Genomic DNA, 23,295 nt, shown 5'->3' on the forward strand with positions numbered 1-23,295 from the left:
GAACACTCAACATCTCAGCCAACCGGGAACTGCTTATTGGACGAATATAATCCTGTCTGGGAAGCTTTTTTTTTTTTTCTTTTTGGGTCACACCCGGCGAGGCACAGGGGTTACTCCTGGCTCTGCACTCAGGAATTACTCCTGGCGGTGCTCAGGGGACCATATGGGATGCTGGGATTCGAACCTGGGTCGGCTGCGTGCAAGGCAAACACCCTACCCACTGTGCTATCACTCCAGCCCCTGGGAAGCTATTTTCCAGACTGTGAGAATCTCTCTAGGACAAACAACCCAGTGTTTTTGAGTGTGTGGGGGGGCAGGTGGTTAAAATTAAAATTATAAAGAGAAAACCAAAGAGAGACAGGGGAAGAACTTAGCAATCCCAAACAACTGTAGTGGGGGGCTTTATTTTTATCCAGATTCAAACTGTAGGAAAAATATTGTGACAATCTAAGACAATCAGAAGCATTAATGGAAAGGTCTGATATTTTAGAAATGGTTCCCTCTAAAGCTAGGATAATGGTATGGCTGTATCAAAATGCTTACACAGCATACACACTTAAATACAGAGGAAATGATATGATGTCTGGACTTTGTTTCAAAAATAAGGAGAGGAGAGAAATCGGTGAGGGAATAGAGGAGACAAAATTAGCTACAAATTACTGATTGCTGAGGCTGGATGATCGATCTGAATTGGGGTACACAAGGCGGCCTGCTTTTGCATTTGTGAAACTTTTCCTTTTAAAAGGTGTGTGCATATGTGTGCGCATGTGCGTGTGTATGTGTGTGCGCATGCGTGTGTGACCTGGCAGGGCTATCTTCACTAACTGCCACAGGCCACACCATTTAGATGCTGCATCTTCCAGCTCCGTCCCATCTCTGCACCTCCACACCTGCCTCTTCCCAAAGGCTCCACATTCCGTGCTGCTTCTCCATGCAAGTCCCGCCTCAGCCATCATCTCCTACCACTTTGCCGTCTGTCCGGGCCGCCCCGCCCCCTGCCAGACATCCAGACAGGAAGTATAAACATCTCTCAAATGTCTGAGGGCCTGCGGGTGTGTCTGAGAGGCCGTCCAGGCTCCCGAGACCACGTCCCAGACGGGAGGGCCATGGACACTCAGCCAGGGTCAGCTCCCTGCTCCCCGTCCTGCCCGCCTGCTGAGCGTGGACTCCGTGCCACAGATCTGTGCGGCGGTCCTGCGGCCCGGGTCTCCCAGGGCTGTGCTCTGCACCTCTCTTCCTCCTCAGTCGCTCACTTTCCCTTTTACCAGCATGCGCCCTGGACCCGCTACAGGAATTTGAGGATAGTTAGCAAAGGTGAAAAGAAAAGGATGGGGATAGAACCAACTTTTCTCTTTAGGTCAGGAATCATCAAGGGCCAGAGAGGTAGTACTACCAAGGCGGCACTTGCCTTGCATGCAGCCACCCCTGATTCTATTCCTGGCACCACATATAAGTCCTTGGAGTACCTCTAGGGTCTCTGAGCCTGGACTAGCCCCTGGGCACCTCTGGGTGTGGCCCCAAGCATCCCATCCTAAACCATTTTTTACAAGTCCTAGCTTACCACAGCATTATCATTTCACTCCACAGTCTAGAAGAAAGGGGATGAATTCTTAGGGTGTTCTGACAGGCTGTGCATGGCGCCATCCCAAGAGACAAGAGAAATCAAACACAAGGAGGGTGGAGAACAATGGGGTTCCCTTAACACCATGGTGCTGGGGCTACATCTGTGGTCACTAGACCACAGCCAGTGTGAGCCTGTGTCAATGTAACATCACTTCAGCTATTGACCTAAAGCTGCACCGACATCACGCGTCTGTCCCTTGCTCTCTCTTCTATCTGTGAACAACCCATCTTTGCAATGTACACAAAAAGAACAAAACGGTGGACGGAGAAGTCAGGCTGGCCAGGCTGAAGGGTGGGGCTGCGGGACTCCAGGCTCTCCCTGGTTGTGGGTGTCTTAGTCACTGAAAATGGGACAGTGTGGTCTTCCTGCTAGGGCTGTGCTGGAAGAACTAAGCATGAGTCCACGTACAATGACTCTGCCAAACACTTGGGGCCTGTTCAGTGTGACACTTGTGTCCTGTGGATGAACACATGCAGTTCTTTGACCAGACCGTTATTGCGATGTAAGTCTCATCTCCCTAAAGTGAGGCTTTTTCCAAGGGACTCTGGCATAAACAGCCTTTCATTCTGTTTTCTTTCTTTCCATGTCATTCTCCATCCGTGTCCTGGGAATGTAGTAAGTTCCATGGAATGTAAACAAGAAACAGAAATATACTGAATGAATCATAGGTGAAGAAATGGCATGACTCACACACATGAGAAAAGGCTGCCTGCATGCACAAGTGGATTAACATGAAGACAGTTAAAAGGAGACTTAACATAGGAAGAAGCTATTTTAATCAAGCAAAACCAAATCATTATTTCTAAAAATAAAAGTAGACTTTTCCAACCCTTGACATCTGCATTTAATAATATCTTCTACCCAAAATACAGATGCTAAAACAGCAAGTTACAATATATCTTGTACAGCATACAGTATGTTCACTGTTTACACTTACTTTATTTCTAGTTGGTCGTTAATATAGTCAATGCATACTTAAACATCACTCATAATAAAATCTGCACAGTAAACAAAAAGAAAGTGACAAGGCTGTCTTAAAACGGCTCTGCTATAAATTGTATAGAATATACAGAATTACAAAGTCAAGTATTTTTTATCAAAATATACACCCCCTCCCTGAAACTAACACAAGCTATCGACATTTTCAACGGATAATACAATTATAGAAAATATTTGCAAAATTATTTTTTCATGTATAAATATTCTGCCATATGTACTTTGGTCTAGAATTATCAGCATACAAGTCCACTTAAAAAATACCCACATGGAAGGGCTGGGAGACATCACTACATCTAATTTCATGGCTGGAGTGACCTCAATCAAAAAGGCTGAAAGACAGAGTTAAATCTCCTTGCTTCATAATCCTAATCGAGAGAAAACAAATGAGTAGATCACAAGAACCGCTCAGTCAAGATCCTAATTAGCCATCTTAAAAAAAAAAAAAAAGTGTCCAAAAGCCCTTTTGTGACTATCGTGTTAACATAAAACCCAAATGAACAGTGCAGGTATCTGTATATACAATGTAGAAAATAGAGTGGCTTTCACTCGGCATGTCCCCATGTCCCTCTGTCACATAATACTGAGTGTACATGAAAGGAGATGAACAGAAGATAAATGCAGATACAATATTGGGGTTACTTAACAGCCAAGTACGACGGTATCAAAGTGGGGGGGGGGCTCGGATCATGTCCTTTGCTGAGTGCTGAAGCGCCCCACGGCCCGCCAGCTCCACAAGAAGTCTTCGAGAGACATCCTCCCCCGTGGTGAGGAAAACGGGCGTCTTCAGGGTTGCTCCGCTGTGAGAACATGGACACGGTGGGTTTTCCAGTTCTCAAATCCCACAAACACGGGGGAACGGCAGCCCCCTCACACACGCGCGCGCACCCCCTCCCACCCGGAAACCACACCGGTGAACCGAGGGTCATCGTGCTGTCTCTCCCCCCACGCTATGCTGGTCACTTCCCAAGTGGGAGTCACGAGTCCCAGCCCCCCAGGAACCTGGTGGGGGGGGGGACACAGAGACACAGAGCCCCGACAGTGACAGTGACAGGGTCACTTAGCAAACAAGAACACCAAAGAATAGACGTAGGCTTCGAACAAGGGGTCAGAAGTCTGCAGACATGAAGAAAACATGAAGGTTTTGTGAATGGGTTCCGAGGCAGGGCTGAGGAGCAGGATGTCATCACTCCACAGTCTATCCCCCCCTGCTCCCCCGACCCCCAGCACAACCCCCTGGCTCCCCCCAAACAAGCTATGCTTTGCGAAGGGCACCCTTTACCTCTCGCCCCTGTCATGAATGGGTGGGGCTGAGGTGAGGGACCCTCCATTCTCCTTTTTCCTTTGACCACTTTGTCCCCGTAGGCTGCATCATGCCCAAGAAACCTAATACTTGTGGGTGGACGGGTTTCGGGGGAAGGAGGGGAGGGTGGCTCTCAAGAGACTGGAGATTCACCCCTACGTGTGGGCCTGAGAGGTGCGAGCTGGGACCTGAGCCCTCAAGGAGGCGCCTTACAGACCACCAAGCCCCTGGCCTGGGGATGAATGAAAGACTGAGGTGGAGGAGGAGAAGGGAAGGAAGGTTCCAGAAGAAATGGACCTTCCCTCATTCTCTGAGGCCACTGCAAAGGAATGGCCAGCACAAGTCATCACGGGGGCTTGGGGCGGGGGTGGGTGGGTTCTGCGGGGCAGGTGCTCCCCCACGGATAAGGCAAGACCTACAGTTCCGTGGCTGGAAAGGCTCCGGGCCCCGCCAAGAGACCAGCACCCCAGCCCGAAGCAGACACATGCTCTCCCACTGCACGCGCACACGCTCTCTCGGTCACCGTGGCTGGGAGACCTCCCGCCTGTCACTCTAACGTCTGTACGGGGGCGGGGGGCACAGACAGTTTCATTTAAAAAGGGACTTCGATAGATGTGGTGTGTTTTTGGTGTTTTTACAAGGTTCGTGCTGCAGGAAGGTCGGTCAAGCTAATGTCGGAGGGTCCCAGTCAGGCCGCTCGTGTTCCCGGGTGCTAAGTGTTAAGCTCTAGTGTTACGTGTGTCGTAGGTACCCAAGAATTTAAAACCATTCCAGATAGTGCAGAGGCGGTGGGGGGGAGGGGTGACGACGGTCAGGGCTCATTAACCGCTCTGTTGCGGTTCCGATGAAGCCGCCCGCATTCCGGGTACCCGACGCCAATTCTCTCCAGTGACTAAAGACTGTGTAGCAGCCAGTTCAAATTAGCGCGTATTAAAAAGCTTTAAAATGAGGCCAGAACAAAACATTTTTCCCTCACCCTTTACCCCCCCACCCCACTCCCACCCACCCCCAACCCCACCCGGCGGAAATACCACAGCTAAGAACTTCATCAACTTTCACAAGATACTCGGGGTACTGGAAACTGGAGCTATTTTGCTTTTGGGTGCTTTGCATGAAGGTCATGCTAACCCAAAGAAGGTTAAAAAAAAAATCCTTTTTTTTTTTCTTTCCTGGAATTTTCACAAATGAGATTCTCCCTCCCCCACCCCCACCCCGTTTGATGTTTCACTCCCTCTTGACTGTGATGTAAACCAAAGAAAAGGAAAAAAAAAAAAACAACGAAAAACACCCGACCAACCACATAGTTAACTTCAATGAGACAGAGAGACAGAAAGAGAGGGGCAGGGGAGGGAGGGAGGGAAGGAGAAGAAAGCAAAACCCAACCAAACTCACGAACGGCCACAGCACGGACCCCTTTTCCTAAGCCGGGGGGTGGGGGGGCCCTCACGGGCCGTCCTCACCCGCGGTCTGTATGTGGGGCTTTTGGTCCTGATCTTCTTCGGGGTCCACCACGAGCGGGGTCTCCAGCATGCCCGGCTCCCCCTCGAGTTTCTCCTGCTGGCCCAGGCTCTTGAACAAATGTTTCTTCTGGTGCATGCCTAGGGCGGCGGCCGTCTTGCAGATCTTGGGGCACTGGAAGCAGGCGTAACCCTTGCCGTTGTGCTCCTGGATGTGCCTCTGCTCGTGGTTGCGCTTGGTGGAGAGGTACAGGAAGCTCTGCAGGCAGAACTGACAGTGGTAGCGCTTCTCGCCCGTGTGGATGCGCTGGTGGATCTTGAGGGTCTCGTTGAGCGTGAAGGCCTTGCTGCAGTACTGGCACACGAACTCCTTGACGCCCAGGTGGATGCGCTGGTGCTTCTGCAGGTTGCCCTGCATGGAGAAGCAGCGGCCGCACGTCTTGCAGGGGTAGGGCTTCTCGCCCGTGTGGCACCGCATGTGCATCTTGAGCGTGGACGGGCTCTGGAAGTGCTTGGCGCACAGCTCGCAGGTGTAGGGCCGCGCCGTGACGTGCCGGTGGGGCCGGCCCTGGCCGCCCTGGCCCCCCGCGCCGCCGCCGCCGCCGGCCTTGTCGCCCGCGACGTCGCAGAGCTCGCACTGCAGCTTGGGCATCTCCTTGGGCTCCTCCTCCTCCAGGGCCCGGTCGGGGGGCGGCCTGGCCGCGGCGCAGTCCAGCTCGGCGGGCAGCAGCAGCTTGCTGGCCCTGGCCCCGCCGCCGCCGCCGGCCCCGCGCGCCTCGGCCGCCTCCTTCCTCCAGCCGCCGCGCCGCACCTTGCGCAGCTGCCGCGACTTCTTCTTGGGCTTGTAGTTGTAGTAGGGGCGCCAGGGCTTGTCGCTGGAGTCCTGGTCGCTGGCCTCGTCGAACATCTCGCTCAGCTCCACGCACTCGGCCTGGTAGAGGCCCAGGGGGCTGCGGGCGCGCGGCGCGGGGTCGCGGGGCGTGGCGGGCGGCGGCGTCGGGGGCGGCGGCGGCTCGGCGGGCGGAGGCGGGGGCGGCGGGGGCGCCGCGTACTTGGGCCGGCGGCCGCGCTTGTAGAAGAGCTTGGAGCCCAGGATGTGGCGCTTGACGATGGCCTCGTTGCCGATCTTCACGGTGATCTGGCACAGGGGCGCCACGCTGCTGTCTGCCGACGTGCCGGGCAGCGCGGGCTTGGCGATGTACGTCTCGATCTTGCCGCGCTCGGGCGGCGCCGGGGCGCGCGCGGGCTCCGGGGGGCCGGTGGCCGCGCCCCTGGGCTCCGCGGCTGCGTCGCCCTTGCCGGGGGCCGGCGTCTTCTTCCTCTCCTTGGGTGCACGGGGCCTGCTGGCCGCCCGCCCGGGCCTCTCGGGCTCGGCTCTGCTGTCCTCTCTGCGCGGCCCCGGGCCCGCCGTGGCCGGCTCTGCGCGGTGCCCACCGTCCCCGCTATTGCTGCTGCTGCTGCCGCCGCCGCCACCGCCACCGCCGCCGCCGCTGCCCCCGGGCCTGGCGGCCAGGGCGTTGCTGTGCATGATGACCGAGGAGAACTGGCTGCTGTGCACGATGACCGAGGGCGCCGGGCCGCCGTAGCTGATGACCGACGCCGCCGAGTTCTCTCCGCTGCCCACCGCCAGGGCGGCCGAGGCGGCCGGGGCGTCCGAGCTGACCGCGGGGTCGGCGGGGGCCGCGGCCAGCTCGCTGGAGTAGAAGTGGCTGTCGAGATCCACCTTCAGCGCCTCCTTCCCCCACTTGGTGGCCTCGCCGGGTTGGACGCCGGCGGGCGTGGCCAGGTCCTGGCGCGCCGACCTCTCCAGAGGCATGGTGGCGGGGCCCTGGGCCAGCGTGGCCACGTGGCCTTGGAAGTTCAGGCTGGGCAGCTCGGAGGCGTGCGGGGTCTGGATGACGTAGGGGCCCGCCGCCTCGCCGCGGCCGTGCTCGCGGCCGTTCTCGTAGGCGGAGTGCCGGTAGCTCTTGTACGGGGCGCGCTTGCACTTCATGGGCAGCAGCCTGTAGAGTTTATAGGGGTACACGCTGGGCTTCAGGCCGCCGTTGGCCGTCTTCTTGCTGATGGAGAGCCGGTAGTCGATGGCGTGGAAAGACTTCTGGTGGTTCTTGAGGATGTAGTAGGTCATGAACGTCTCCAGGCAGAAAATGCACTGGTACCGCCGCTCTCCTGTGTGCCAGATCTCGTGGCGCGTCCGGTACTCAGCCAGGGCGAACACCTTGTTGCAGTAGTGACAGGGGTAGGTCCTCCTCCAGGAGTGGACGTTGGCGTGCCGCCGCAGGCTGGACAGAGTCACGTAGCTGCGCTTGCACACCACGCAGCTGTAGAGGACTTGGCCGTTGACGAACTTCACCATGTGGTCCTCGTCCGGCAGGGCGCCACCGCCGCCGGGGCCACTGCCAGCGCCGGGGAACTCACCCACCCGGTTCTCGGCCAGCAGGGCCCCGGGGCCGGCGAAGGCCCCCCCGTTCTGTCCGATGGTCGGGTAGTTCTCCAGGAAGCTCCCGCTCCCGCCGGCCATGGGCAGGTGGCTGGAGCGCATGCAGATCTGCTCGTGGCGGTCGAGCCGGTTCACGGTGCTGAACTGCTTGTTGCAGTACTTGCACACCAAGGGCTCCTGCGTGGGCTTGTGCAGCTGCATGTGGCCGCTGAGCAGCACGCTGCTGTCGAAGGACTTGGAGCACGAGCTGCAGTTGTACACCAGAGGCGGCACTTCCGCGGCCGTGGCCGGTGGGGGTGGTCCGGGCACATCGGAGGCCTTATTCTCCTCCTCCTCGGGGGGACAGTGCGCCTCCCCTTGCGGCTGTGGAGACTGGGGGCAGGGCAAGCCGGAAGCCGGCGGTGGCGGCCTGGGGGGGCTGGGGTCTGGACGTGCTGCTCCATCGGTGGCTGGAAGGGATGGGGGGTTCTCGGCAGGGGGCTCGGGGTTGGGGGCCACGGCCAGCGTCTTTGGCTTTCGGCACAGTTTTGCTTTGGTGGCCCGAGGGGCCTCGCCACTGCTTTCCTGCCCCATCTTGCCCGGTGGGGGCGGCGCGGGCAGCGGCAGTGGTGGGGGCGGGGGGCTGGGGGGCTTGGGGGGCTCCTGGGAGGGCAGGCCTCGGTAGGCCTCGGTGGCTGAGGACACAGCATAGGAGTGCTCGGCCAGGGTCCGCACCGGCTCGGCCTCGTGGCAGGCCTCCGCCCGCTCCGGGTACAGGCTGCTGCCGGCCCCGCTGCCGCCGCCGCCGACACGCAAGGGGTCCGACGCCTTCTTGAAACTCGCCCGCAGGTCCAGCGGCGAGAACATGCTGTTACTGTTGTCGGTCTCGACGATGGAGAAGGCGTTGGTGATCCTCGGGCCGCTGGTGACGACCGGCTCCTCGGGCCGCCGGTCATTCTTCTCCTCTTTGACCACCCCCTTCTCGGTGATGCAGAACACGTAGGGGCCGGGCGAGCTGGTGAAGTGGCGGTCGGTGAGGTCCTCCAGGAAGGCGATGCCCAGCCTCTTCCCGGCGGCCGCCAGGTCCGTGACGGTCTCCTGCCGCCGCACCACCACCGTGGAGCTGTAGATGTAGTTGAGGATCTCCGTGAACACCTCGGCCTTGAGGTCGTCCAGCTCCAGCACGTGGCTGGAAATGCAGATGGCCCGGCTCCAGAAGATGTTCTTGAAGTAGAGGCTGGAGGCCGCCAGCACATTGCTGTGCGCCTTGAACTTGGTGTCCTCCACGATGATGGTGACGTCGCACAGGATGCCGCGGATACGCTGCTCGTTCAGGACGGACAGCACCGTGTCACTGTGCAGGGCGTCCTTGAGGTCCCTGGAAAGGGACATGACTGTCATCTGAAAGCAAAGGAGAGAAACCATCAGACACCGCAGCTTCTTCACTTCCGGGCAGCTCTCTTGTTCTTTCAAAACACGCTTTTGTGTTTGGTAGGGAAATAATCTTTTTTTTTGGGGGGGGGGGGAATTCCTCTTTGGTTTTTTTGTTTTGTTTGTTTTTCCAGCTCATTCTGTGGCCACCCCTGGGACGTGGCGTCAGCGCTGGGAAGCTAAGTTTCACCCAGCCTCGACCCGCGACTCAGCCTGGTGCTAGGAGCCGACGGAACTGGAAATCCTCCCAGAACTCAAGCTCCAAGGCATGAGTAGCTCTATGATCAAGCCCAGGTTTTGGGGAGCAGGAGAGGGGGCTGCCCCCAACACTCGGCCATGGCCCAGAGGGCCGGAAAGGGGTTCTGGCACTGCAATACCTGCGCAAAGGGACTGCCCGCCCCCCCGGAAGTGGGGTTCATCCTCACCCAGCCTGCCTGACCGAGACTGGCCACTGAGGGCGCCCTGCACCCAGCACTGACAATGGGGTGGGGGCGGGCGTGTGGGTTGGGGGCCCCACCCAGTTCCTTCCTGACGGCTCGAGTCCCTGAGGGTTTCCGAGAGAGCACTGTGAGGCTCTAAGGCCCGTGAGGAGAAAGCAGAGGCCCAAATCCAAATGGGGAAGTCCAATGTCAAGGAGGTGGGAAGCAGCCAAGGCACAGCGGCTCACGTGCCGGCGCGCCTTTCAGGGTCCACCTCCCGCTGTCCTCTGTCCCAGGGCAGCTGGAAGGGAACCGAGTCCCCCAGGAGGGGAGGGCAGCCGGAAGCGGCCGCCATCGTGCTCAGCCTCGGACAGAAGCGCCTCCCCCACGGGCGTCCGAGCAGGGGGCCCACCTCCTTCCAGCCTTCCTTCCTTCCTGTGCTCCCCACCCCGGGGTCCTGCCAGGGGACCCCCTCGTCTTGCGTAGGTCCCCTCCCCGTTTCTGTGGCTTTTCACCCGTGGCCCCCTTGGGCTCACGGAGGGCCCCACGGCTCCCCGTGGAGAGACACCAGCCTAGGGCACGGATGGAATTTAAATGGATCCTACCGCGTGCCAAGTGTTCTGTGATATCATGCTTCACTTGAAAAACAACTACTCACCCCTACAGTTTAGACACAGCCCCCCCCCCCAACCCCGCACCTCTCTGGTCAAGGAACAACCAGCTACTCATTAGTTTCGATCTCCCGGATCACAGGGCATCCAGAAACCCAGGCTGATTGACATTTCTTATCTCGGGTGTTGGGCCATGCTCAGCGATGCTCAGGGCTGAGTCCTGGCTCTGTGCTCAGGGATCACTCCTGGAGGGGTGTGGGAAACCCGGGTGGTGCAAGGATCAAACCCAAGTGCAAGGCAAGCAGGCAAGCACCTCCCGGGCTCTCCAACTGGCGTTCCCGTGGCTGCTGGTGGCAACATCTTCCTTGGTCCAGGGTGTCGGGACAGAGCCCGGCTGGCCGGGGTGCACGATCCCCTGAGTCGCACTTCCTTCGGGAAGCGCCTTCTGGACCTCCTTACAGAGCTGTCACCAGGCCGCGCCCAGGCTGCTACTTCAGGTCCTCTACGTGAGAATCCACCAGCTGAAACTCTCTCCTTGGGTTAGGGGAGAAGGGTGTGTTGCTACCAGCAAATCCTTGAATTCAGACCAGGAGCACGGTCCGCGGCCCAGGCGTCTCTCCCTCTTCACCCTCAAGACGAAGGCGGCTCAGGGCTTTCCTTATCGCTTGTGCTGTCGGAGCAGACGTGCACTGTGACTCTCTTTTAAAACGTTTCTCAAATGAAATTTTAAATTTGCTTTTGCTTATTGGGCTACACGCAGGGGTGCTCAGGGCTTACTCCTGGCCCTGTGCTCGGGGATCATTCCTGGTGGTGGGGGCGCAGGGGACCATATAGGATGCAGGGTTGGCCGCATGTGAGGCACTTGTCCTACCCTCTGTACTACTGATCCTGACCCCACAAAAGGGGCCACTCCTGGCCTAGCTTGGTCCGTTGAGGGCCGGTGGTGCTCAGGACTAGTAGCTTTAAGGTGACCGCCAGGGTCACAAACCAATGGGGGGGAGGGGAGGTATGCGTGCTGTTCCAGGGATCAAACTCAGGGTGTACATGGAACCCACGTGCTCTGCTCCTTGAGCTGCCCCCACGCCCCATTTCTACTCAAGTTCTACTCGGACCCTGCCTGCAGAGTCCTAGTCCTCCACAGATTTTTCTAGAAGCACAGCGTACGTGAAAGGGGATGGAATGCAACGGACTGTGTGTGGCTTCCTCTGTGCCCGAGGGGGGGGCGCCAGGCCCCAGAGCCCAAGAGCCACGGGAGCCGTCTGCAGGGTCCGACCCCGGGCTGTCCTTCAAGGCTGGGCCCCGGAAGGAGCCACGGTCCCTCTGGGCTAGGCCGGGTTGTTCTGCTTGGCCTCCCTGAAATCCAGCCCTTTATTTCAGACCTTGAGAATCCCAGATCTGGCAAAGCGCAGGACAAGCCGGGCGGCTCAATAGCTGCTTCAATCTTGGCCGGTGTCCCCTGGTTTGTCCTTTCACCTCCGGGCTGCTCCTCCTTCACAAGGGCTCTGTGCCGCCACGGGGCTCTGCCACCCTTTGGGGGACGCAGGGGGCCGGGGCAATGACACGGGCACGGGCGCACCAGGTTAGGAGCCCTGCTCACTTCTGGCGGGATCCTGGGGGTCCTGCCTTAGATGGGCCCGTCAGGACAGTGAGCTGAAGGTCAGCTACGAACACTTGGTGCCTTGGTCATCCCCACAGGGTGACATCTGTAACAGGAACCATAAGACGTGACGTAGAGACAGACTCAGGCCAACAGGGAGCTCAGTGCTGAGTCCGAGCATCTCGGAGGACGAGGCCTGAAATCTGACCCCCAGAACTACCAAACGCACATGGCCTGCTCACGTCAGAACATCCAAGTACCTTCATCTTTCTGGAAACTACCACTCTATGATAGAAATTATCTTAAAAGTCATAGTTCCTGGGGCAGGAGAGGTGGGTACAGTGGGTACCTTGCATGCGGTTGACCTGGGTTCGATCCTTAACACTCCATCCGGCCCTCTGCGCACCGCCAGGAGTGACTCCCGAGCACAGAGCCAGGCATAAGCCCCGAGTACTATCTATCGGCTGTGGGCCCCGCCTCCAAAAACGAAACTCCCGAAGTAATCATCTTGATACGATTTCTTGGCACACACTAAGGCTCCATCCTCTCCATTTTATCCAGCCACTATGTCATCGCCCAGTATGGTCAGTCATGGGGCTCAGAGCTGGGGACACTGAGGAGGGGAAGGCGAGTCTCTGGCAAAGGGGCCCAGAGTCTGGGGCAAAAAGAACACAAGCTGGTTACAGGGCCAGGCATAGGTCCGGTCCCCAGGGGCCCCGGAGGGCTGGGTACGGATAACTCTGACAGGGGCATGGGATGGGTACTGGAAGCAACTCCTGGCGGGAAGATCAAAGCCACCACTGTTGATGTGGCAGGAGAGGGTACATGGCGGGCGCCTCGGCACTGCCACTGGCGGGTCGGGCCAGGGCAGGAAGGCCCTGACCACATCCTAAAGGGCATGGACGGCCCCTTGGCTGTGCAGCTCCGGCTGCAGCTAGGTGGGAACCATTGAAAATGCTGATCGGAAGGTTCGAAAATGACTCAGGCTCTGCACTGAGATGAGAAGAGGGAGTCACGTGGGTGGCCAACACCCAGGGCAGAGGCTGGGAGAGGGTGACAGGGCAGGCAGTGATGCCGGCTCCCAGCCACTACAGTGGGCAGGAAGTGGGGGGCTACCGGAACCCCAGTTTATTAGGATTCTCGACCAAGAATGAGAGTGACGGGTGAGGAGGGGGTCGGGCCGACTGCGCCGGGAAGATAGTTTCTCCCTTGGAGCCGGAGTGATACTGTAGTGGGGAGGGCACTTGCCTTGCACATGGGCGGCCCGGGTTCGATCTCCGGCATCCCGCAGGTGCCCTGAATCCCAGCGGAGTGATCCCTGAGTGCAGAGCCAGGAGTAAGCCCTGAGCATGGCCCCAAAGCATAAACAAAGTTTCTGTCTTGGTGGGGGCGGGAGGCTGCTTCCCGCACCAGCTCTGTGTCTGGAGCACCAGACGAGAGGGCCCTGTTCCCTGCCCACACAGGGAGTCGGCTTTAGACGCACGGTGCCAGTTCAGAAGGCTCCACGCTGCCAAGTTTCCTTCCTTGTCGCAGGGGACCAAGATCAGGCGACTGTTCTCCCCCAGCCAGCGCCAGGCCCGGGGTGGTAAGGAAGGCCCAGAGAGCCCCAGGGGTGCACACACTCCGCCTCCAAGGCTCATTGTGGGCGATAAGGGAAGAACGTCCGGGAAACGCAGCACATTCTGAGCTCCCATGGGTGCCAGGAATGGGGTGCGGCGGGGGGAGGTGGAGCGGGCAGAAGATGTGACATCCTGACCTAGATGGGGCTCAGTCCCGCAGGCACCCACAAGGGAGGAAAGAAAGCTTCATCCCAGAGAACCCGGAACCCCAAGTCAAAGACTGCACGAAGGCCACGAGGTAAGGGGCCAACGTCCCCTCTGAAACCGAGACTGACTCCGGAACTCGGGAGCAGTGAAAGGTGGTTGTGGCAGACTCCGTGGGGGCCTCTGGAGTCCCCCGAGTCCCCCTTGAGGTGTCAAAAATAACCTGCAGAACCACAGGTATCTGGTGAGCTCAGAAGACGCTTGGGAACAAGCCACATATCACGAGGAGGAAAGGGCCAGGGCAGACCGCGGCTGCCACACGGGCCCACAGACAGGCCGAACCGCTAGGTCTGGGGCACCGTGTTCTGGAAAAACTGCTCAAAAGCGGCGATTTTTACCTTTCTTACAAAACTCGGAGACGTGGCACCCCAGGGTGCTCCAGGGATGGAGGCCAAGGGGTCATGTTCTCATCAGGACCATGTGTGCACGGGACCCGCCCCGGACTCAGGCCCACAGGCTGCTGCCAAGCACAGGAGAGGCTGAGCCCGGCCAGCAGTGAGAGGACGCGAGTCGGAGAACATGGGAACCAGGGCCCTGATTATGACAGCGGGAAGATCCCTCAAACCACCATAAAGTCTACACCAGCATGTGTGTGTGTGTGCATGTGCGTGTACATGTGTGCATGTGTGTGCACGTACATTCATGTATGCGTGTGCATGTGCGTGCATATGTGTGCATTTGCATGTTTTGTGTGTGCATGTACATGTGCGCGTGTGCATGTATGTTTATATGTGTGCGCATGTGTGCATGTTTTGTGTGTGTGCGCATGTTGTGTCCGTGTGTGTGCACATGTACGTGTTTGTGCATGTTTTGTGTGTGCAGGTGCACATGTTTTGTGTGTGCATGTGTGTGCATGTGCATGTGTGCATGTATGTACATGTATGCGTGTGCATGTGTGTGTGCGCGCGTATGTGTGTACATGCACTCTCACCCCAGGCAGCATTCTCAGGCTTCACACTGAGACTTTCTCCACGACAGTCTGGCAGAAGGGTTGGGGACTCCTGCCAATGAAACGCTGGCGGCAGGTTTCACAGAAAGGTATACAAAATGGAAGAGGGACGACACTGGATTCACCTGTTATTTTCTCAAAGGCTTCCTAACAAAGCAAGTTCTGTGGCATGAATTCACTTTTCTCGGGAGAGTGACCCAGGTGGGACAGCTAGATAGAAAGAAGGTTGGCGGAAATGTCTGGAAACAAATATTTTGGGGAGTCAGTCTTTGTTAGTAGATGACAGTGGTAGCAGGGCTATTTTCCAGAGTTTGCATGTAAGTCAGCTTGTACTTATTTCTTTGGTTTTTGAGATATACCGGGTGATGCTCAGGGTTTACTCCTGGCTCTGCTCAGGGGATCATAGGGGGTGCCAGGGACTGAGCCTGGGTTGGCATGTGCAAGGCAAGTGCCCTACCCGCTGTGCTCTCTCTCCGGCCCCAGAAGTCAGAGAGCTTTAACTTATACTTTCCAGATATACAAATCTCTAGTTACCCCCCCCCCCACACACACATACACAAATGTCGGACTCTCTACACATATGGACAAATGCTAACATTAACTTATTTTCTAAAGATGTAACAACAGGGTACACACACTATTCAGTATCCAAAATAGGACATTTGAGGGACCCAGAACGTGGCTTGGCGTCAAGCGCGTCTGTGAAGTCCTGGGCTCCCATCCCAGCACCACCAAAAAAAGCAAACCAGAACAAAACAAAATGGGCCCTTGGGGGACGAGGGGTGCAACTAATTACTCAGCCAGGAGAACAGACACCCAAGGCGACTGTACCCCAGGAAAAGAGGATGAATGTCAATATATAAACAAACAAGCCTTTCATAAGTGGGTCACAAAATTCTATATTCTGGTTCTGGGCATGCATATGTCTATTTGCATCAAGTAGACTTCATCCGTATGTAAAATGTGGTTGAGGATTTTATAAATAGAGGATAAACATCTTTTATAACAATTCTTTGTATAAATGTCACTCGGAAATTCTAACTAATTAGCATCTCTGGCTGGCCGCCTCCTGCCATATTCCAATTTATAAATACACACTCTGAGCACGCCCGGATGGGCATTCGTGATGATTCAAATGACTTTTTATTCACCTGCATTTGGAATGAACTCGCTTCAATAAAACAAATCCACACTTGTGGTAAAATACTCAGACAGGAGGCAGATCTACTAAGGTACAAAGCTCCTTCTCTGGCCCCACAACCCTCTCCCCACCACAACCACACATGCTCACTCTCAAGCTCACACACACACACACACACATACACACACACACACAAACACATATGCTTGCTCTTCCATGTCTGTGCACGCACACATGCTCTCACATATAGACATGCAATCACACTCCCACCCATGTGCACTCTGTCACATATACACATAACCACACTCTCTCTCCACCCTCTTCCACCCCGACTCCCTAGCCATGGTTTCTTTCTTTTCTCCTAATTCCAGAAAATTCTACCTGGCATCTCAGGAGCTATGGACGTGGGCAGCCGTTCTCTGGGATTCTGAGTGGAGGTTCCTACCCACATTAGAGCCTGTGGTCAACTCAGCTTTCCCTGTTTGGTCCTCGGCTGCAGGATTCGGCAACCCACTTTCTGGGCCTGCTGGAGGGGACGATGTGGAGTAGTTCGCTGACATGGATCAGGTTTTTTTTTTGGGGGGGGCGACTCTACAAACCTGACAAAGCAGATGGAGACTAGCACACAATCTACTTGCCAGAGCACACAGAGGCTAAAGAAAGGAGAAACGGCCGCTTATCCACTCCCCGACTCCCAGTTTCTTTCCATCTGGCTGTTCTCCCAGCGTGTTTTGGGAAACTCCTGGTCTCCCCAGACCCTAACACAGACCCAGAGCCAAGATGTCATTTCCCTTTTTCACGATGCTGACAATGCCGCCAGGAGCAACTGCTGGCCCCGCCAATGCATCAAGCCAGCAGTGACTCCATCCAAGGCGGGGACATGGGACAAGGTCACGAACCCTGGAGCCCCGGTTACATAATCTACGACTCTGTGAGTAGTTGATGGCGGCACACGACACTTTTAGTGATGAATGCCTTGAGTGAGGAGCCCCGGGCTGGAGTGGGGGCTGGCGTGGGAACCACCTTGAATTTCGAGCTGACCTGGCCAACTGTTTCACGGAATACCGAGTGGACGGGCTAATGGGCAAACACGAGTTATTCAGAGGCAGATCAGCGCAAACAATTTCTGGAAAATATATGACTCGAGCACTGCAAGAAAGTAATTTTGTTGCCGGTAATAATACGCTATGTCAAGCCCACACTAGAATTCTGGAAGACGTGGTCTCCACTGCCAAAGAACTCAAAGACTTCTCAGTATCTACAGCTTTTCCTGGTGAGGTTGGTGGTGACGCGGGTGCGTGGTTTGTGGGTGCTGTGTAATGAATTCGGAAGATATACAGAGCTCAGTGAATCGATTGTTTCCAAACAACTCAAGCGTATTGATATTTAAAAAATATATATATCAGGCCTAGGTGAAAAGCTGCAAAAGAGATCAGAAGGTTTAAATCAGTAGTTGACAAAGCATGGAAGGCTCACTGATGTGGTTTCAGATACTAAGCGGCAAATAACCACCACGAAACCCACTTGGGGGCTGGGGGGATGGCTCAAAGGGCCATCTTTGTGGGACACGCTTTGCGGGAGGGAGGCCAGATGGGCTCAGCAAGGCCTGGTGCTTGGAGCACCTCTGGGTACACCCCATTACCTCCCCCGCCCACCGCCACATAAATACGCACAAAGAAACTGTTATTTTATCAAGCTTTGGTGCAGAATCGAAGAATAGCGACCATTAACTGAAAAAGCTATTTTGAAAATGTTCCTCTTCAAGTATCTATCTGTGTGATTAGATTTTTCTTTAGGGCCTTCAACTAAAATGGCATTTTACCACTGAATTCAGAAGCAGGTAAGAAAATTCAGCTTTCTATAAAATCAGACAGTAAGGATAACTGCAAAAAACAAAAACAATCTCACTCTTTTCGCCATTTTCTTTTTTTTAACTGGCTTTAGAAAAGAACTATTTCTTAAAATGTCTTTTATCATGCAACAGGGATTATCATATCATTTTGGATAATTTAATATTTGTTTAAATACACAATTTTAATTTTGAATATGGTAAATGTCAACAGATAAATGAAAGTTTGGGCCCTCAAAGGTTTATTCGACTATAATGGGGTCCTGGGATAAGAATGTCTGACGGGGGGCTGGAGTGATACCACAGCGGGTAGGGCGTTTGCCTTGCACGTGGCCAACCAGGGTTCGATTCCCAGCACCCATATGGTCCCCTGAGCACCGCCAGGAGTAACCCCTGAGTATCGCTGGGTGTGACCCCCGCAAAAAGAAACAAAGAATGTCTGACGACAACTGCTTTAACTTGGAAAGTTTTCAGAAAGTTTAAAGAACTTATCTAAAGCCAGAAAAGGTGTTACTTAATATCTATACACCTAAAACAACTCAGGACCAAATACCAAATGTGCAGTAAAAAATACAGCAAAGCAGAAATTCCCCAAGAGATGAAAGATCAAGGACGGGAGAGACGTAGGTACAGGTCTCACCCACTATCTGAAACCGGAAACGCCAGGCCCTGTAAAGTGAACTTTTTTTTTTTTTTGCTTTTTGGGTCACACCCAGTGATGCTCAGGGGTTGCTCCTGGCTTTGCACTCAGGAATTACTCCTGGCAGTGCTTGCGGGACCATATGGGATGCTGGGGATCGAACCCAGGTCGGCCCCATGCAAGGCAAACGCCCTACCCGCTGTGCTATCGCTCTGGCCCCTAAAGTGAACTTTCAAAAGCAGGGAAGACCCACACAGGCAAACAGGCTTCAGCTGTCTTTAATTTTCCAGGACTGAAGTGCTGACTGACTGTGCTCAGACCTGGACACGGAGATCCAGGTGGATCTGACAGTCTCTCTCCACCCTGTTCCTGAAGGTTGTTCCCTGACAACGCCCGGGAGGCTGGCTGTGCTCCCTGACCCCTCCACACGGCACCCGTGGCTCCCACCCCTGGGCCAGCCTGGGTTTCAGGATACCACACTATTCTATGGGCCCACCGGACCCTATCCGCCTGCCTACTAAATGCTCCACAGTCCCGGGTCCCTAAGACCTGGACACCTGCTTACACACTGATTCACTCATTCGTGGCTCAACAGAAAATGAAGACCCCTTGCTTGGCTAACAACCCGACCCGTGTGGTCCAGTATTTTCAGCTTCATTAAAATCTCCCAAACCAACTTTACATATGTCGGCTGGCATATAAGTAAATGCACATAAGTGAAAAAATTAAATTAAATAAATTTAAAATGCATATAAGTAAATGCATATAAGTAAAAAAAATTAAATCAAACAATTTAAAACATAAATTTAAAAAGACCCTTCAAATGATAGTCTTTATGTAAACCCTATCATTATGGACAAAGAAAAAAAAAAAAATCTTGCAACCCGTTCCCTAAAAGCTGTCGACCAACAAATGCATTATGCAGAACTGTGCAGGGCCAAGCAAATAAAATGCCCTTTTGTTAGCAAATCTTTAACACCTAACAGACGGGGAGAGAAATAGCTCTGCCGGCCTTCACCCTTGGCAGTGAAAATCCCAAGTCCCTCCCCGGTGCCTTAGCAGAAGTGGAAAAGGGTTTTTCTAAATGTTCCATCAGAGGGAGGGTGAGAAGCTGGCTGCATGCAGCACCCCCGCCGCCCACCCGTCCCTGACGTGCGCCTCCTTCCTGCAATGCCCAACCAGGCTGCAAGGGCGCAGCACTTTCTCCTCTCTCTGAGGCGCCTTCTATAAAAAGCAGCTTCGAAAGAAAGCCTGACTAAAAAAAGAACACGCCGGATTAGGCCACTGACCTGGAATCCTGCAAAAGTCAAACTCGCAGCCCGCGTGGGGCGGCCGCAGCGGCGATGCCCGCGTCCAGCGGGGGCCTCCTGCCCAGCTCTGCCGGCCCCTCGGCCCGTGTCCTGCTGCAGGCGACCGCCGGGGCCAGCCGGCCCTGCTTGCCCACATGCATCTTCCCGGCCCACTGTGTCCGCGTCAGGCCTGCCCACGTGACGGGGCTGAGACACACGTGTCAGATCTCGGAGAGCAGGTGACGGAGCGGAAGCCCTTTATGGAGTCAGGCTGTGGCTAGCAGGCCGGTCTTCCTGCTCGGCCTGGCCGGCAAATCTCGGCCCCGGGGAAGGCATGTGGCCAGACCGTTGCGGGCCGCAGAGGTTCTGGGGCTGATGCGGGGAGGGGCTGTTGTTTTCCCCACGGAAGTCCTGGTGGTTGGCAAAGTGAAACTCAGGAAGTTCTTTTATGCCTTCTGCGGAGCAGGAGGGTGGCCGGAATCCCCGGCCCCAAACACTCTCACTGCAGGAGGGACACGTCCAGTTTCCAGAACCTGCGGCTGGCGTGCAGATGGGCCGCGTGCGCAGGGTCGCTTGGGTCCGGGTGGGACACAATGTGCCTGGTTAAATACTTCAGGTGGTTTGTTTGGAAAGATCAAAGTGTTGGGAAAAGGGGGGGGGCGGAGTGATAGCACAGTGGGGAGGGTGTTTGCCTTTGCCTTGCACAGGCTGACCCGGGTTCGATTCCCAGCATCCCATACGGTTCCCCGCGCACTGCCAGGAGTAATTCCTGAGTGCATGAGCCAGGAGTGACTCCTGTGCATCGCTGGGTGTGACCCAAAAAGCAAAAATAAATAAATAAATAAATAAATAAATAAATAAGCAAGGTGTGGGGAAAGGTCCTGGGTGGCTTTGTGGGAGCACAACAGGGTTTCGGGGGCGCCCGAGAATGTGGGGTTCATGTCAGGCCTGTGGGCGCTTGCCGTGACATGCAGGTGTATCTCAGGCCTCGAGCGCGCTGCACCCATTTCTCATCTCAGCTAAATTCCCCTGGCACTCAGGGTCCCTGTGCGGGAGGCAGAGTTTTCCGCTGGATTCGACGGGCCATCCCTCCACCCCTCACACCCACACGCCCCCGTGTCGCAGTGACCAGGCGGCGGGCTTGCGTTCCCTGGAATAGCTCATGTGGGAATAAACTGATCCTGGAGTTGACATCAAAAGCCAGATACCGGGGCTGGAGCGATAGCACAGCGGGGAGGGCGTTTGCCTTGTATGCGGCCGACCCAGGTTCGATTCCCAGCATCCCATATGTGCCCTGAGCACCGCCAGAAGTAATTCCTGAGTGCAGAGCCAGGAGTGACCCCTGTGCATCGCCGGGTGTGACCCAAAAAGTAAAAAAAAAAAAAAAAAAAAAAGCCAGATACCTCTTTCTGGGACCAGCTAATTCTGAGCCTCGTCCTGGCTCAGTGCCGCCTCGGCGGGGTTGGGGGGCGGTGGGGAGCAAGGCTGCTGCGTGTCTCAGGTCCTGGGAACCAGAATGAATCTCGAGCTGGTCACCAGGACCAGACAGATGGGCAAGATGGTCAGGCGGACGGAGCACCAAGGGCTGCCTTGCTCCCGCCCAGCCGGCCACCCTGCACCCTCCTCGCCTCCCCACCCCTCACCCCAGCTCCTTCTGTGTCCGGCTTTTAGGGGTCTCCTACCAGGCTTGCTCAACCTTTCCCCCGCCGTGCTCCCCATGCCGTGCTCCCCAGCCGATCTTGCTTTCTTCCTGCGCCCTCCATCCTGCCCTACCCGTCTCCCCCGCCCCCAGTCTTGTGCCTCGGTCCCTCAAGTAATTTCTCACCAGTGGCCTGTGACCTCTCCTGGGGGCCCACAGGGGTGTGAGCACGAGAAAAACGCTGCTCAAGACTCTGCTCACACGCTTCTTTCCGTCTGTTCTGTGGGGGGGGGGGTCACACCCAGCGGTGCTCAAGGCCGACTCCTGGCTCTGTGCTCGGGGGACTGTCTGCAGTGCTGGGGACTAAGCCCGGGTTGGCGGCGGAAAAGGCAAACGCTCGAACCCGCCGTCCTCCTGCTCCAGCCCCCACTCTGGTTCTTTCCGGACAAGCCTGACGTCAAAAACAACAAGGAGAAGAGTTGGGGCTGAGCCCAGAGTTGGGGTCAGCCCGGGGGCCGTGTCCTGCTCAGTCGGGGACATCTCTGGCCCCTGCTTCAGGTAGAGGGACCCGGAAAAGCACATGGGATCAGGCCCTGGGGCAGGAAGCCAGGGGCGGTTCTGTCCTGATGTGACGATGGCAGCCAGAGCCCTGGCCAGACCCTCTGGGCTGCAGCCCCAGGCGTCCACCTGCCGGACGCCTGTTCCTCCCCTGCCCCTGGCCGGCACTGTCTGGGCCCTGCTCCTGCCACTACCCGCCCTCATGGGATGCTCTGTTGGCCTGCAAAGCCCAAGTATGGACCTGTGGGCACTGCCCAGCACCCACCAGAAGCCCCCCAGCCCCTTGGGGACGCGGGCGTCGGGGAGGACTTGGACCTCCCCGTCACTGTGCCGGCCCCAGGCTCTGTGCAGTAGGGGCCCCGGGCAAGCAAAGTGGCCCAAGCACAGAAAACGGGTCAACAATTGGCCTGGAGGCTCAGCGAGGGAAGGCGGGGGCCCAGCTGACCCCGCTGACCGCTCACCCGTGCTGCTGCAGTCCTGCCTCGAATACAGCACTGCAGGGGGCCCTCCCTCCAGGGCGACGGCCTTCTCCACTGCTGGGCTCAGGGCCCAGAACCAGCCCGAGCGTGGTCCCAGGTGGTGGCAGGCGGGTCTCAGCCCCCTACACCTGCGGTGGAAGATCACTGCTCTACCCTACCCTGCACCAGCTTCCTGTACCCTGAGTGTGCCAGGGGTCTGCCCGCCACAGGCCCTTTGCATAGGCAGCCCCCACGGCCAACATGGCCCTGGGCACCCCAGCAGCAGTTCCCAGATGCCCAGCCAGCACCCTGCACCCGGTTCCTTCTGTTTCAGCTGCCCACCTCAGCCCCGCGCTGGTTTCTGAGAGTAACACAGGTGTTGGGGCTGGACTGAGCTACCAGGGCGAGCCCATGTAGACTGTACCGTACTACGGATAGGAACATAGGGACCCATGAAAATGGGCGAGACTTCTCGTGTGTCCTGACTGGTTTGGATGAAGCTGAACATTTTCCCCCTTCAAGCTGCCTTCAGAAAAATAATTTCAGAATACTGAAAAGAGCAGTTTTCCTTCTCTCACAGAAGCCTGGCTGGTCTTTGACATGCAGATGGTGTTAGCCAGGCCTGACCTTTGATATTGTAAATTGTAGGCTCTGGCCCAGCCTAGTCTTTGGGATGTAGATTTCAGGTGCAGGCCCAGTTTTGTCTTTGGGATGTAAATCCAAGTGCTTTTAGCCCAAGAAAGGTTTCAGTTTTGGTTTTGCATCTTCTATCCGGAGGCCTAGATTACTGGCCTGCGGATACAAGGAAATAATGTTGCCTCAATGTTCTTCCTGTAATATCTTTTGATGCCTTTGGTGACGTCACTGTACCGCGCCCTTTAGAGCTACCATGATCAATAAAAGGAGGTCCACGAGGCCCTCTGCCTTTGCTAAGAGCCAGAGCGAGCCTTAGTCCTCCAATCAAGGCATTTCTTCCGCGTTCCTATCTCAGTGCCTCCGATTGCACGAACGTTCACGCAACACACAGGGGACCACCAGCAGGGGGCAGGGGAAGGGCACACTGGGGTGACTCAAGCCACTGAGCAGGGACTC

The 23,295-nt window shown here is 56.1% G+C and overlaps 1 protein-coding gene across 9 annotated transcripts in view; it reads right to left on the bottom strand.

Moving 5' to 3' along the window:
• Window positions 1–2,377: 2,377 nt before the first annotated feature.
• The window catches only part of ZBTB38 (zinc finger and BTB domain containing 38), a 135,435-nt gene continuing 114,517 nt past the window's right edge, over window positions 2,378–23,295 (bottom strand). For 7 of the 9 annotated variants that reach the window (XM_055129452.1, XM_055129453.1, XM_055129451.1 and 4 more), the window contains one exon: window positions 2,378–9,200. In XM_055129452.1, coding sequence (XP_054985427.1) covers window positions 5,367–9,200 — 3,834 coding nt within the window. In that variant the 3' untranslated portion in view covers window positions 2,378–5,366. Of the gene's footprint in view, window positions 9,201–19,548; window positions 19,735–23,295 lie in introns of those variants that run through there. The other 2 variants (XM_055129459.1, XM_055129458.1) reach the window with 2 other exon arrangements.

Source organism: Sorex araneus, chromosome 2 (assembly GCF_027595985.1).
Source record: "Sorex araneus isolate mSorAra2 chromosome 2, mSorAra2.pri, whole genome shotgun sequence".
Lineage (NCBI taxonomy): Eukaryota > Metazoa > Chordata > Mammalia > Eulipotyphla > Soricidae > Sorex > Sorex araneus.